This window comes from Pezoporus flaviventris, unplaced genomic scaffold (genome assembly GCF_033815535.1).
Source record: "Pezoporus flaviventris isolate CSIRO_AGI_PZ_B2104156 unplaced genomic scaffold, CSIRO_AGI_Pfla_v1 ptg000001l, whole genome shotgun sequence".
NCBI lineage: Eukaryota > Metazoa > Chordata > Aves > Psittaciformes > Psittacidae > Pezoporus > Pezoporus flaviventris.
This window is the reverse complement of record NW_026892549.1, coordinates 45,254,600-45,267,746: the sequence shown is the minus strand read 5'-3', so window position 1 is coordinate 45,267,746 and position 13,147 is coordinate 45,254,600. Positions and strand designations below refer to the sequence as shown.

At 37.4% G+C, this 13,147-nt stretch overlaps 1 protein-coding gene across 3 annotated transcripts in view; it reads right to left on the bottom strand.

The window, feature by feature from the left end:
• The window catches only part of PARD3B (par-3 family cell polarity regulator beta), a 429,596-nt gene that overhangs the window by 188,708 nt on the left and 227,741 nt on the right, over window positions 1-13,147 (bottom strand). For 2 of the 3 annotated variants that reach the window (XM_061455076.1, XM_061455058.1), the window contains exons 12-15: window positions 12,351-12,521; window positions 9,224-9,353; window positions 3,904-4,003; window positions 2,040-2,155 (exon numbers count right to left, since the gene is read on the bottom strand). In XM_061455076.1, coding sequence (XP_061311060.1) covers window positions 2,040-2,155; window positions 3,904-4,003; window positions 9,224-9,353; window positions 12,351-12,521 — 517 coding nt within the window. The remainder of the gene's footprint in view (window positions 1-2,039; window positions 2,156-3,903; window positions 4,004-9,223; window positions 9,354-12,350; window positions 12,522-13,147) is intronic. The other variant, XM_061455066.1, reaches the window with a different exon arrangement.

Below are 13,147 nucleotides of genomic sequence, written 5' to 3'. Positions count from 1 at the left end.
GTGGTGTTCACCTCCTCTTTGTTACCAATCTGCTCCACAGATCCTCTGTGATGCTGAATAAATCTTTCTGACAAGCTCAACTCTGGATCTGGAAGATGAAAACAGCAGCACTTTTCTTATTTTGGTGGCAAACAATGCACTGAAACCAGTAATGGATACACAGCTCCATGTTGGGATGTGCAGTTACTATGGGTTCTGACTGCAGTTCAGTAATAAGCAAAATATTACTGCATTTTATATTGCAGTTACTTCACCTAAGATTTTCATGTTCCTTTTCCTTTTACTCTTCCAGCCAGAAGCTTCTGCTTAAAATCTTTCAAAAGGTGGGAAGCTGAACATGGTACTTCACTGCTTACTAGAAAATGACTGCAAAAGGTCCCAGCTTTTATCTTCCTCAGTTTCTTTATTTGTCAAGCTACGTGCAAGCAATTTTACTTCATCTACTGTCATTTCTATAACACAGGATGATTGTAGTCTGTTCAGTCCCTTCAGTTTTTTACATGACTATCTCAGGTAATAGATTTACCTTCACATCACTACATATGACAAGGATAAAACTTCTGTGCTTCCAATCAGACTGATTATTATCCCTTTTGTTTTTTATTTTCATAGCAGAAGGGGCATTTTCAGCAGCTACCTTCTATAAGCAAGAATTTTTGAAAGCTCTTAAAAACATATTTATTTTTTCTGCACCTAATTTAATTTCAGTTTTTAACCCCTATGATTTAGTGACTCATATACATTCTCAAAGCATTGTTTCTGAGTGTCAAGAGCAGATTACTTATACTTATAAACTTGAATCTCAAAAAATAAACAAATACAGACCAGGACAAAAGGAAGTACAAATTACCTGGTTGTTACGGATATGCTCTCAAGCACACTTCCATGGATTAATTTCACACTGGTGCTTGTGAGCATTCTTTCTAGTGACCTCTTTAAGAGCTGTAGATAAATCTTTCTAAAAGAAGACTCAGGAAAGTTGAACATTATTTTTTCCAGTAGACTACATACAATACATGTTTTGACTCAAGTCTGTAAAACTCATTCCTTATTGAGGAGCATTTCCATTCTTAAAAAAATACACTACTCTCTGCCAAAATAGGGGAACAGAACTGCAAAAGGATGAGTATCTGCTCTGGTCATGCAGCAGCTTTAAAATTCTGCCTTAAGAACTACCCTAAATGAATTCTTACCCATTCTTACCCTGCATTAAGAACTGTTTGACTTTTCTTACATTCCATTAGATTACACACGTATTATGTTACATTAAGATATTACATTAAGATGACAACAGAAATCAACAATACAAAATCTAAGACCAATCTACAGCATTTCAGGGAAGGAGGGAAAAATCAGCACCACTAAAAACCTACCTTGAAACTATATATGAAATTAATTTTCTATTCCTGGTGTACAAAATTTGATCCAACAAAGCACACAAATCTATGATTAATGACATCCTAATGGGATCCACCTGCAAATGCCTTCCCAATATTGAAAGAACCCCTTACTTTCTGCTTCACCCACCCTGCAAGTTTTTCTGCACAACATTGACCACTCTTCAAGCATTTATAAAGATCTACAGCAACACTTTGATTGCCTGTTTTTGTCATTGCGAATGAATACACAATTTGTCTTACAAAAGTTATAGCCTTTGTCCAGTGTAGTTTTGCAATCATTTATATGCTATGTGGAAACAGCTTTTGTTATTGCTGTTTTGCTACATTTTTTAGACATATAAAACTTGTACAGCAATTCTTTCTGCTCATTTTTACAAGCTTGTTTTTCAGTTTAGATTTCAATACAAAGGACAGAATGGCCTCTGAGAAGGAAAAAGCAAACCCTTTTCTTCAGCTTCAATAAAAAGGGTACTTGCAATTAGATGTTATAGGAGGCTGACCATTGTCTTCATCACTGTAGCTCCTCTGCAGAACTTATTCCCTAATGTTTGTGTTTAAGAAACAAAAGCAAGAAACAGAGATGGTGCAGACGGGCTAAGACTGAAAAGATGACCTGTATGTCACCCCACCCCTTCTTACCAAGATCCATGCTTTTTGAGGCTTTCAGATTAATTGATTCGGACTGCTTGGCTGGTGTCAAGGATCTGAAGTTGATGTGCTGATCTGTTAAACGCACTGCTGAATTCATGATAGGGCTGTGGGAAAAAAATTAAAAAAGGACATGTAAGATATTTAGGCACCAGTTCAAAACACAAGTGAACTAATTAAAGCATGCAGAGAAATACATGTGTTTATTCCTACAGTTGCTTACAGCCATACATTTTAATATCAGTTACTGATCCTCAACTTTCTTTTCTGAGACTTATCACCTCCAGTCCCTAGATTTTTATCACAGATGCAAATATAAATATAAATGTTTAATCGGTTTTTAACAATTCACATTTTATCTATCAGAAGAAGAGGAACATACCACTACCTGCCCATTTGTCATTTTCGATTTGGTTGTGGTTGATTTTGTTTTTGTTATCCCCACTAATCTATTTAGCCACTGCCTTTCCAAATAACATGCTACATAAAGTTGGAAAAATACTGCCAATGTAGCTGCCTCAATTCTACTTCATCTGCTAATACAGAGTATTTTACAGCCTTGTACCACCTCTGCAGAGTGCAGAGGCTGGATATCTTAAGGAAGGTGCCATAAAACTCTGAAGAATTCCAAGGAATTGTGTGTGTTTTTTTTTTTTTCAACCCAAATCATTCCATGATTCTCTGATTGAATTTTCAGTATCAGAATATGACAGGTTGAAATGATACCTTGCTTTGAACCCTGTGCTAGTTGACACAAAGTTTATGTCATTATGACAAAGTATATGTCATCATCTGCTCTCATGAGACCCCCCCCTTGGAGTACTGCATATAGTTCTGGTGTCTCCAGCATAAGACAGACATGGAGCTGTTGGAGCAAGTCCAGAGGAGGGCCAAAGGGATGATCGGGGGCTGGAGCACCTCCTATATGAAGACAGGCTGAGGAAGTTGGAGCTGTTCAGCCTGGAGAAGAGAAGGCTGCGTGGAGACCTCATAGCAGCCTTCCAGTATCTGAAGGGGGCCTTCCAGGGACTGTAGCAATAGGACAAGAGGCAATGGGTTTAAACGTAAACAGGGTAGATTTAGATTAGACAGCGGGAAGAAGTTCTTTACTGTGAGGGTGCTGAGGGACTGGAACAGGCTGTCCAAAGAAGTGGTAAATGCTCCATCCCTGGCCATGTTCAAGGCCAGTCTGGACAGAACCTTGAGCAACCTGGTCTAGTGGGAGGTTCCCCTGCGCATAGCAGGGGGTTGGAACTAGACAAGCTTAAGGTCCTTTACAACCCAAACCACTCTGTGATTCTATGAACTTCAACATGTTTACACCTTTTTTCTGCACTTCCAAACATCTGTATTTGCTAAGTAACTTAAAGCTTGTAGCTGGTATCAAGCACACCAGCCTTTACAACAGATATTCTTAAAACATCTGAAAAATCTACCCAATCCATTTCCAACTGGTAAAGTGCCCAGTAATCTTTCCCCTACAAATTTCAATGTTCAAAATTCCTAAAGCTTCATTTTGTAACCTCAATAATGTCTTTGGCCCACAATCTGCATAAGAAGCTTCAATTTGGCTAGGACTTTAAAGAGACTTCAGTAACTTCATCTACACATGGCACCCACCGGCGTGATCCATGTATTGTGGACAGCAGGCATACTGCAGTTTATGGACAACTGAAATGAACAATGCACTAAATGCTAAAGTAACATTTCCAGCTTATATTAAAGGATCGTTCAGGTGACTGAAAGCAGTGCACAAATTTTACAAAATAAAAAGCAATTTAAAAATAAATCAGAACCATCACAACCATTAATGACCAGTTAGCACTGTAACTATTAAGTACAGTCAAAGTCCAACCTATGGTTATAATCCTCATTCAGCAGATCCTCACTGGGATGTGGTGGGAGAGGGGGGGGAGTTTCATTTTCACCACTGCCACGATCAGACACTGGCAACTCTGAAATAAAATATAAAAAGGGGTTAAATAAGCTGCAGAAACAAGTACATTTCACTGATCAATGACTGGACCAGAAGGCCTCAAGCAATGATGAAGTGAGTCACAAATTATTCAAATCCCTAAACTAACTAAACTAGAATTAAAATCACACAAAGCAGAAAATATATCCCTTGGGATTTCCTGAAGAGCTGATTTTCTGATTTGCATATGCATAATTAAAGGTAAATATAGGGAAACTTTAGTGAAGTTGAGTTCAAGGCACAAATTGCTTTACTCCATTTGAGTATAGCTGTATCCTAACTGATTGTAGGTTCTTGCCTTCATTCACTCTGATGGGGAGCATTTACCACTTTTCATGTACAGAAGAGAACCACGTTCTCAGCAAAGAGTTCAAAAGAAAAAAAATTTCTGTTACCCCCATGCCAGGAGAATAAAGAGGCACCTCTGAATTACAGTCTTCATTTTCCTACCATTACACTTTACCTTTACAAAAGGCATTCAGCTCACACCAGAAAATTACTTTGGACCAAGAGACACATGAACTACTCAGTTAAACCATTCAGTGGTTTGCTAAGCAACATTTACATACCTGCAGTATTTAACAGAATTGTGCCTGCTGTAGACCAGTTTGTTATTGTCCTGTAAATTTATCTCAATCTAATCTTACAAAAAGTTCCCACATCTTGAAATGTAGAATATGTCTTCACCCCTCTGATACTTAACAGGAAACACAGACACTTAACAGTTCTTGGGTTTGAATGGAAGGTAAGCAACGTAACAATACTGATGCACCACACTTTCATGTGACCTGTTCCCTTGCACTGAATGCTTATAGTCTTTTTTACACAACCCTGCATGACAGTACTAATCTAACTTGAGACAAAAAGGGTATACAAGGAGGGGATAAAGGCAGACAGCAATAGATTGTATTTATCGGGTAAGAGCACTGATGTAGTTTCCAAAAGGCAAAAAAATACTCCAAAGAAAGCCACACTATTAGCTCACAAATCCTATAAAACCCCTATTGGCTGAATAACCTCCTAAAGATTAAAGAATCATAGAATGGTTTGGGTGAAAGGTAAGAAACAGTCTAGACCCTGTATCTCAGGAAAAGTGAGAACATCAAAAGAAGAAAGTGAAGGTAAGCAGATGAGGAGAAATGTTCTAACAAAACCTTAAAAACATGTTAATTTCCAGTCTGATGCAGAAAACAGGAATGGTACCTGATGTATATGCATGCTGGCTTTGTACATTATGATCACATTCTTTCAGTCTGCAATTTCAGGACAACAAATGGAGAAGAGGAGTAAATGGGAAGTTTCCACAGCAAAAAGATTTCAGTGCAATTAACTGGTTTGAAAGATGAGTCAGAAGATGAAAAGACTTACTCATGTAAAACACTCAGAACTACCAAAACCAAGCAGACTATGAAGCTCTGCAAAAAGATTGCAGGACATTAAGGAGGAAATGCAGGTGAAAGTCCTGGTCAGTGACTGCAAGGTGATGCACATGGGAGTAGGGGAAAACTCTTGACACATACACAAAGGCTATTACTTTAGTGAACAATACATTAGAAGTGCATGGGATCATTCTTTGAATATATACTTAGTGAAGTCAAAAGGAAATGGGCATTTAGAGAAGAGTCCAAACGCTCCATGCAGAACTCAGGGTTAAAGGTGTGCCTCGTTTTTAAACAGCATCCAAGTTTTCATTCTTCCTATCTGAAAAAGGATGTAACATAATTCAGAAATGCATTGAAAAGGTGTCAAGGGCAGTTGGACACATGCAGAAACAAGGAACATGGACTAGGATTCTTTGAATTAGAGTAATAAGCAATAGAAGGGGATACAAGAAGAGTCTAGGAAATTGTAAAAGCTATGCAAAAGGTGAAATGGATGCTCTCACTAAGAGTGTAACATGGTAACACAGTAACTAGAAGGCATCCAGTGAAAACATCAAGTAGAAAGGACAAACACAAAGCAGTATTTTTTCCTATGCAATTAAATCATGCAACAGATTGCCATGAGGGTATTTTGGAAACCAAATTTTAAAAAAAGTGTTAAGAAATTGAATGAAATTTGGAGAGCTATTAAAGGCACAATGGTCCAGACAGAACCTCGTATTTAGGAAGTCCCTAAACCACTGACTACCCAGCGTAGGAAATATGCCTGGTGGAAGGAGAAGAGGAAATAGAAAAAAAAAAAAAAATCACACATCACATTGCACTGTACACCTGTGTCTTACCCTCTTTGAGCAGCCTCCAATAGCCATAGCAAGAGACTGAGCGTATCGCATAGTTACACACACTTTGCTTCACAGCAACTGATACATCATTTCATAAAGGCTGTTTGGTGATGGGTTACCACTGGCATTTCTCTTGTAGAACACAAATGTTACACACAGAAGAATGTTGGACTTCCTGAGTGAAATGAAAGTGATCACAAGGACTACAGCTTCCAGAAGAATGCGAGCAGGAGCAGAAGAGTGAATTTAACCTAAGAGGCAGCCACTGGCTCCATGTTCAAGGCCTTAGGAAATTACCTTAACAGATCCAGAGAGATCAGAGAAACAGCTAAGCTACTAAACAAAATATACTGAATTTTCATATTAAACAGTTTTGGATAGTAAGTAACTGAATCTCTGTATAAGATAATGTAATGTTTACAAGCAAAATTTAAACATTAATTTTAAATTTCACTTCTTAATTTTCTATCTTGGCATTACCACACATGTATGGAAACACAGATGGCTGCACAACTACGAAGACTTGGCAATCTATGGTAATAGAGGAAGCATGATTATTCTACTACTTAACCAGAGACATGACAGCATTTCCCCTATAACCATTTATAACGTAGGGTTATAAGAGATATATAAGAACTTCTAATGAAACACATTCCAGTAATCTTTCAACACCAGAAACGTAAAGCTGTTGGCACTGAAGTATCAATTCTCAGAGAGGTTGTTCTAAAAAACACTGAATCTGTGCAACAGCTTGGCAGCAAAAGAAGTGAGGACCTGAAGGCAGCAAGTATTATTCATGCAAAAATAGAACAAACACTGGCATTTCAATATTGGATCAGTATCCCCTCCCCCTTTATTTAAATATCCACAGGCAAGACAAAATGTAATGTTTTGGCTATAAGCACTTTTCCCCAGACATTTGTTCTTGCTCATGTATAATAAAAGACTCTTAAAACAGACAGCAATATTAGCAGGCCAAGCTTCAGTGTGTTTTTGCTCAGCTTTTTTATAAGAATTTTATTTGTACGAGTAGTAAATGATACTGGAAATAACTTACTAGAAAACATTAATTGAGAAAGTGACATTTTATAAATATAATACAGCTCCTGTCATTAAATTCTTACATTAGATCCTGTATTATGTTAAAAAACTCTTCTATCTTTGTTATTCTTTGTAAAAATATACCAACCATACTTCTACATACAAGATCTGGATAATACATCATAAGAACGTGCAAGGGACTGTTCCTGCCTGTCATAAAAGGGCTCACTACAACTGTGACTCACATCCTTAAATAGGGACACAACCTAAAGTTCATAACTGAGTTGAATGAGGGTAGTGCACAGGCGTAGTGTTTTGTCTTTACAGGTGCTTTGAAAGCCTGAGGATAATAAGAAACAATGCAAAAAAATATTTGAACCAGCAACTGGAAATAAGTGACATGCTCATATGGAAAGCAGAATAAGTATTAGCTCAATCCTCCCTGACAATAGCCCTCAGCAGCACTCCAGAGCATCCTTTCCACATCCAACACACATTCTCTACTGAGGCCATCACAGTTTTTTGCGATAATGCTGTCTTACCATTCTTTTTTAATTAAAATTATGTCTACTGAAACGATTTTACAAACGAGCTGTAAAGCAGCCATCCTGATTTTTGGACTGCAGTTGGAGAATAGTTATCTGAATGTACAGCTCTTCCATGTATTTTGTTGTGAATTTTATTTGCCAGGTTACCTCTTGCCATTCACCTGTATCAACGGCTCCAGAGCAGTTGTATATATGTTAAGGAAGCATTTAAAGGTGTTTGCTGCTTTTTGATCCTTTAGCAATGACTAACTCTACAGGGCAGGCTAGCTCTGAGGATGACCCTTTTCTCCCCTAACTACAGAATCAGTATAAATTCCATATAAAAGAAATATAAAGTAGATCTAAACAGAATGATCTGATCTTTGGATATTTACAATGCTTGAGCCTGTATCTAATTCTTTGCCTGGAGTCACACTGTCAAAAAACACCAAAGTCAACACAATTGTTTACCCCTAAATTATACAGGAGTTTCGCTTGAGCTTTACAGACGCAGGCTCTTTGGTTTTGGTTAAAACAGTCATCACAGCAGCCTATGAGATTACTTTTTGCAGGCCACCCAGATTCCACAGTTGTCTCAAGAAGTGGGAAAAATCATGCATAATTCAACTACATCAAAGAGAATATTTTTTTTTCTTACTGGAAGGTATTTAAGTATGTGTTTGGCTTGAAGGATAACAGCACACTTAAAAGGAAAGGGGTCAAGACCATCTCAAATACTTGACTTTTCAGATAACTAGTACCTTGCTGAGTCAGGTGTAAATTGGACAGATAGTACAGCATGCCATCAGAAATGAAAGACCACAGAAAAATAAGTGGTATTAAAAGCTCTTATTTATATGTTTGTACAACGAAAACCTGCATGTATGAGCAAATGCAATGTACACATCTACCTAATTTTTTTAATGAGTTCATTAATATAATTCCAATTTGTAAATTAAGGAAATGTTTTTAACCTTTGAACAAATTTTACCTTAAGTCTAAAATAAGCAAGTGTACTTTATGATCATCACGCCTTTGTATAAATTCATTTAGCTTATAATAACCTGGGATATAATCTAAGAATTTAATGCAAAAATCAGTGCACTCATTAAAGATATATAGAAAATAAACATTTTGACAACATATATTTTGCACTCATCATTTGTTTTTTATCCAACCTTACGTGTTGGGGCAACGAGCTAGAAACTGTTACTTAAACTGGAATTTGTGCCAGGAATCTAATTCACAACTTCTGAGTCAGCTCTCCCACCCTCACTGGATCTTCAAGCCTCAAAGTAACATAGTGTGCACTTACCCTAATTAACTGCTTTTATAGAGGCTGTGGATTTCAAAAACCAAAACCACAAAGCACTTTCTTTTAGCACAGAGAAGGGTATAGAGACACTACCTTTTATTCTTTCCCGAGGACTGCACGTTACAAACGGCTGAAGAATAGTATCATTGCGTCGGGAAGCAGCTGCGAAGTTATGACTCCCATCAAAAGCTGATTTTTGAAAGACTCCCTGATCTGAGCGTTCCTAAGGGAAAAACAGAACCATACATTGTAACACAAATACCTAAATGTTCAACAATGCAGAAGATCAGCCATCACTACAGACAGTGCAGAAACACACTGTAATGTAATGTGTTCACTGTACATTGCTTCCTTTCAAACGAGAACTTGAAAGATAGCTTCAAAATTACTGTCTGTTTTGCTGACCATGAAATCAGACAATACCTAAGCTATAACAATCATTAAGGATGATGCACAAAAACGAAGACTGGTTTGTTTTTTTTTATGACCCACAACTGGCTTCATTCAAATTCTCCATCTGGGAGGGCAGCTTGTGACATTGTCAACACAAGAACACGGGCAATGCCAATGGTATTTTTCTGCCAGCCAGCTGGTTCCCTTCTCTCAGAGACTGAGTGCATATGTTCCGATGATCACACACTAGAGCAGTTTTGCAAGTAAAGTTACACCAAACTCCCAAACGCAGGTCTTCTGGCTAGCAGCTAAACAAACTCCTGTCACACCCCTAGTCAGCTTTTCTTTTGAGATATTTCCCACCCCCCATACATGCCACATCACCTAATTTATTCTCCTGAGCAGTTGCTCAAAAGAAAAAAGGGGGGAAAAATAAATCACAGATTCTAAAACTGGGACAGACCCAGAAAGATGTTTCTGTACTTGTTATTTGGGAAAAACAGAAAACCCACAGAGGGGACTACTGTGGATAGTTTTCAAAATAACCTTTATAGTTTCTGTGATTTTATATCTGCTTTTTAAAGGGGCCTCCAACTGTCTTCTATTTTTAAACTGCATGTTCATTACGCCAGCAAATGTTATGCTAAATATACCATTCCTTAAATCTCATATAGTCACATCTCCAGAAGAAATGCATGTATCTAACCCTTACAATTTCCTTGTAAAATGATACAAAGGATTTAATCCATTGGCAAGCGATGGCCTGCAAACCAATGCATAAGGACAGTATGTTACATCACCTTGCAACCTGCCTTTCAAGCTGAATAATAGTAATAATAATAATAACAACAACAGCAACAACAATAATAATGGGCTAATAACAATTAAAATTAATAATACAATGGCAAAAAATGCAACTCAGAACACAGATCAATGCTGGAATGCTCCTGTTGACAATCCAGTTACAAATGTAGTCCTAGTGGACAGAGCACATGTAACATGTTCTCCTCCTTTTCAGTGCAGTATGAGGTATTTGAAATAACACACCACACAGCCACTGACAATTATGTTTCTTCTCGCTACTGGAAATTCTTTAGTTTACATAAGATACTGGTAGCTAAATTAAGCCTTGCAGTATCCCAACCACTACTACACTGGAGACTTGTACCCAGTGGGATAGAGAGCCTTAAATTAACATCAACAACAAATCTGCTTTTCCAGCTCTTTGATAAATGACACAATCAATATCCTAACAACTGATCAGTAACCAGCCTAATTAGAGTGTTCAGCTTATAAAACATAGCTGTCATGGAAGACCTCCATTAGTGTCCTGACCAATATAAACAATAATGCATTTCTAAACATATTCTCCTTCTACCAAGCTGAGATGCAGCACTCAGGAAGCTGTTTTGGGGAAAGGAAAGAATGGGCAACAACCTCTTTCTGCTATGGTCTCCAGGCTCAAATGGAATTAAAATTGAACCTAAAGACTACCCTATAAAAATTAAATGAATTCTATTCAATCAAGATTTCATTATGCATTCTTTATAGGGCACGAGTCAAGATTATTTACCACTTTTATATATCTGGATAATATACAAAACTATACACTTAACTATAAAAAGCAGTCTCACACCTTTATAAGGTCAATCTGATGTCTGAGTGCAAGTTTTTCTCTTTTAAAGGTTGGCTTTTGTTAAATGAAGAAAACTCGCAGGAGTGAGCTTTATTTGAAGGTGAGCTATCTTTCTTATGTCACATGAGTGCACAGGAAATACAACATACACTTCATAATTTTTCTTACAGCATAATGCTATGTCTCATGCAAAAGGAAAGCAAAAATCCTCTAACACATTCCGAAATTCTTAATGAGTATTTCTCACATTTCCCTGGCACGACTGACATCAGCGAAGCTTTTGCAGAGTGTCCTCCCAAAGTCTGGCAAGTAATATACTTCTAGATCTATTTATCAGTCAATCAATGATGGTAGTAAGTCAAATAGGAAATTACCAAGAAAATATTAAAAGTTAATGATACTAAAATAGACCTGCATTCTTTTTTCCTATCTGATACTTTATACAAATGCACCCACAAACATGATTGTTCTTAGTATCTTAAAATGTTCCAGCAATGTTTATTAAGTAAGAATCTTGAAATCATCTCTTGGAATTCTATAAAGGGATTTATTACAACCTTTTAATACCCCAAATCCACTCATGTATTTTTATTTTAAGGAACTGCACAGATGCTAAAAAACTATTACAATTTTACTCTAGGGTCAACAGTAAAACTGGAGTGGGGCAGCCATTATACATACACATGTCTATGTGAGATGAAGAGTGTGCACATTTCCATGAGGTCTAGAAAACATAACCATTAAAATTTCTTTCTCTTACTTTGTTACCTTACTTAAGCAATTTTTATGGTAATCAATTCAGAAACCCATCCTGAAGGGGTGGTTTTAACTGACCAGGGAAAGTAAGATATTAATTCCTTGATGGTTAAAAGAAAAGAAAAAGAAAAAAGAAAGAAGGTGGGGGGACAGAACCAGAAGAACACACACACACAAAAATAACAGGACAGAACTGGAAGAACACACACACACACACACACGCACGCGCACACACACACAAATAACAGGCAACTTTTAGCTTGGTCTCAACAGAAACAGCAAGACCAGGAGATATCAACAAAAAACACTCCAGGAAATCAAGAATTCATTCTGCCAGGTATCTGTGTGACCCATACTTCAGCCACCGTATCTCTTGTATGAAGAAACACTGGGACCAGAAAGACATTCATCTAATAAATGCATTTACTGCTTCACCTCTGTCTGCACCTCTAGTCTCCTGAGAACTACCAGCTGGATCCTCCCACGAATGTTCCCCTCCATGGACATGGAGCGCCTCAGTGTTTCCATAGCCTCATGATTTGACTTGCCCAGAAGAGACTCCCCATTTACTGCAACAAGCTGATCATTTACTCGCAAACGACCATCCTACAAGCAAAAAATAAAACCAAAAGGTTAAAAAAAAATATTACTAGGCAGAAGTGCTACATACAGGAAAGCAAGATAAAGGCAATCAGATATTAATTTCTAAAATTTAAGAAACAAGAGACTGCATAGAACCAGAGAAATCTGTGGCCATTAATAGGCCTTTTTTGCCCCCTCCTTATACTCTACTTTGGGAAGAGTTCATAGGGCAATTGCAAACACAGCAGTGCATGCACACACTGCTGTTTTTCTTGCATATACAATTTAATTCGTATCAGTTCTAAAAATAAAACAGGAAAAGAAGCATTTGGTTAGTTAAAAGGACCCACATGATAGCTGTTAGTATCTGCAGTGCAAACACAAAGGAGTACTGCAATGCTATTTGCATGCATTATTATCTGCTATTAGGGTCTGGCAAGAAACAGCTTCAAAAATTTTGTCTTATAGGCTCACTAGTGTCTATCTTATCACAATTACCATGCCACCATATGGGGTAGTGTTCTCAGTTCAGAATGGTTAAGGCTTAAGCATCCTTATTTTAATTAATGCCATCCAAGTGTTTTAACATCTAAACCTGCTGTCAATAACAAAATTGGGGTTGAGCCATTTCAAGTAGCCTATGCTTTGAA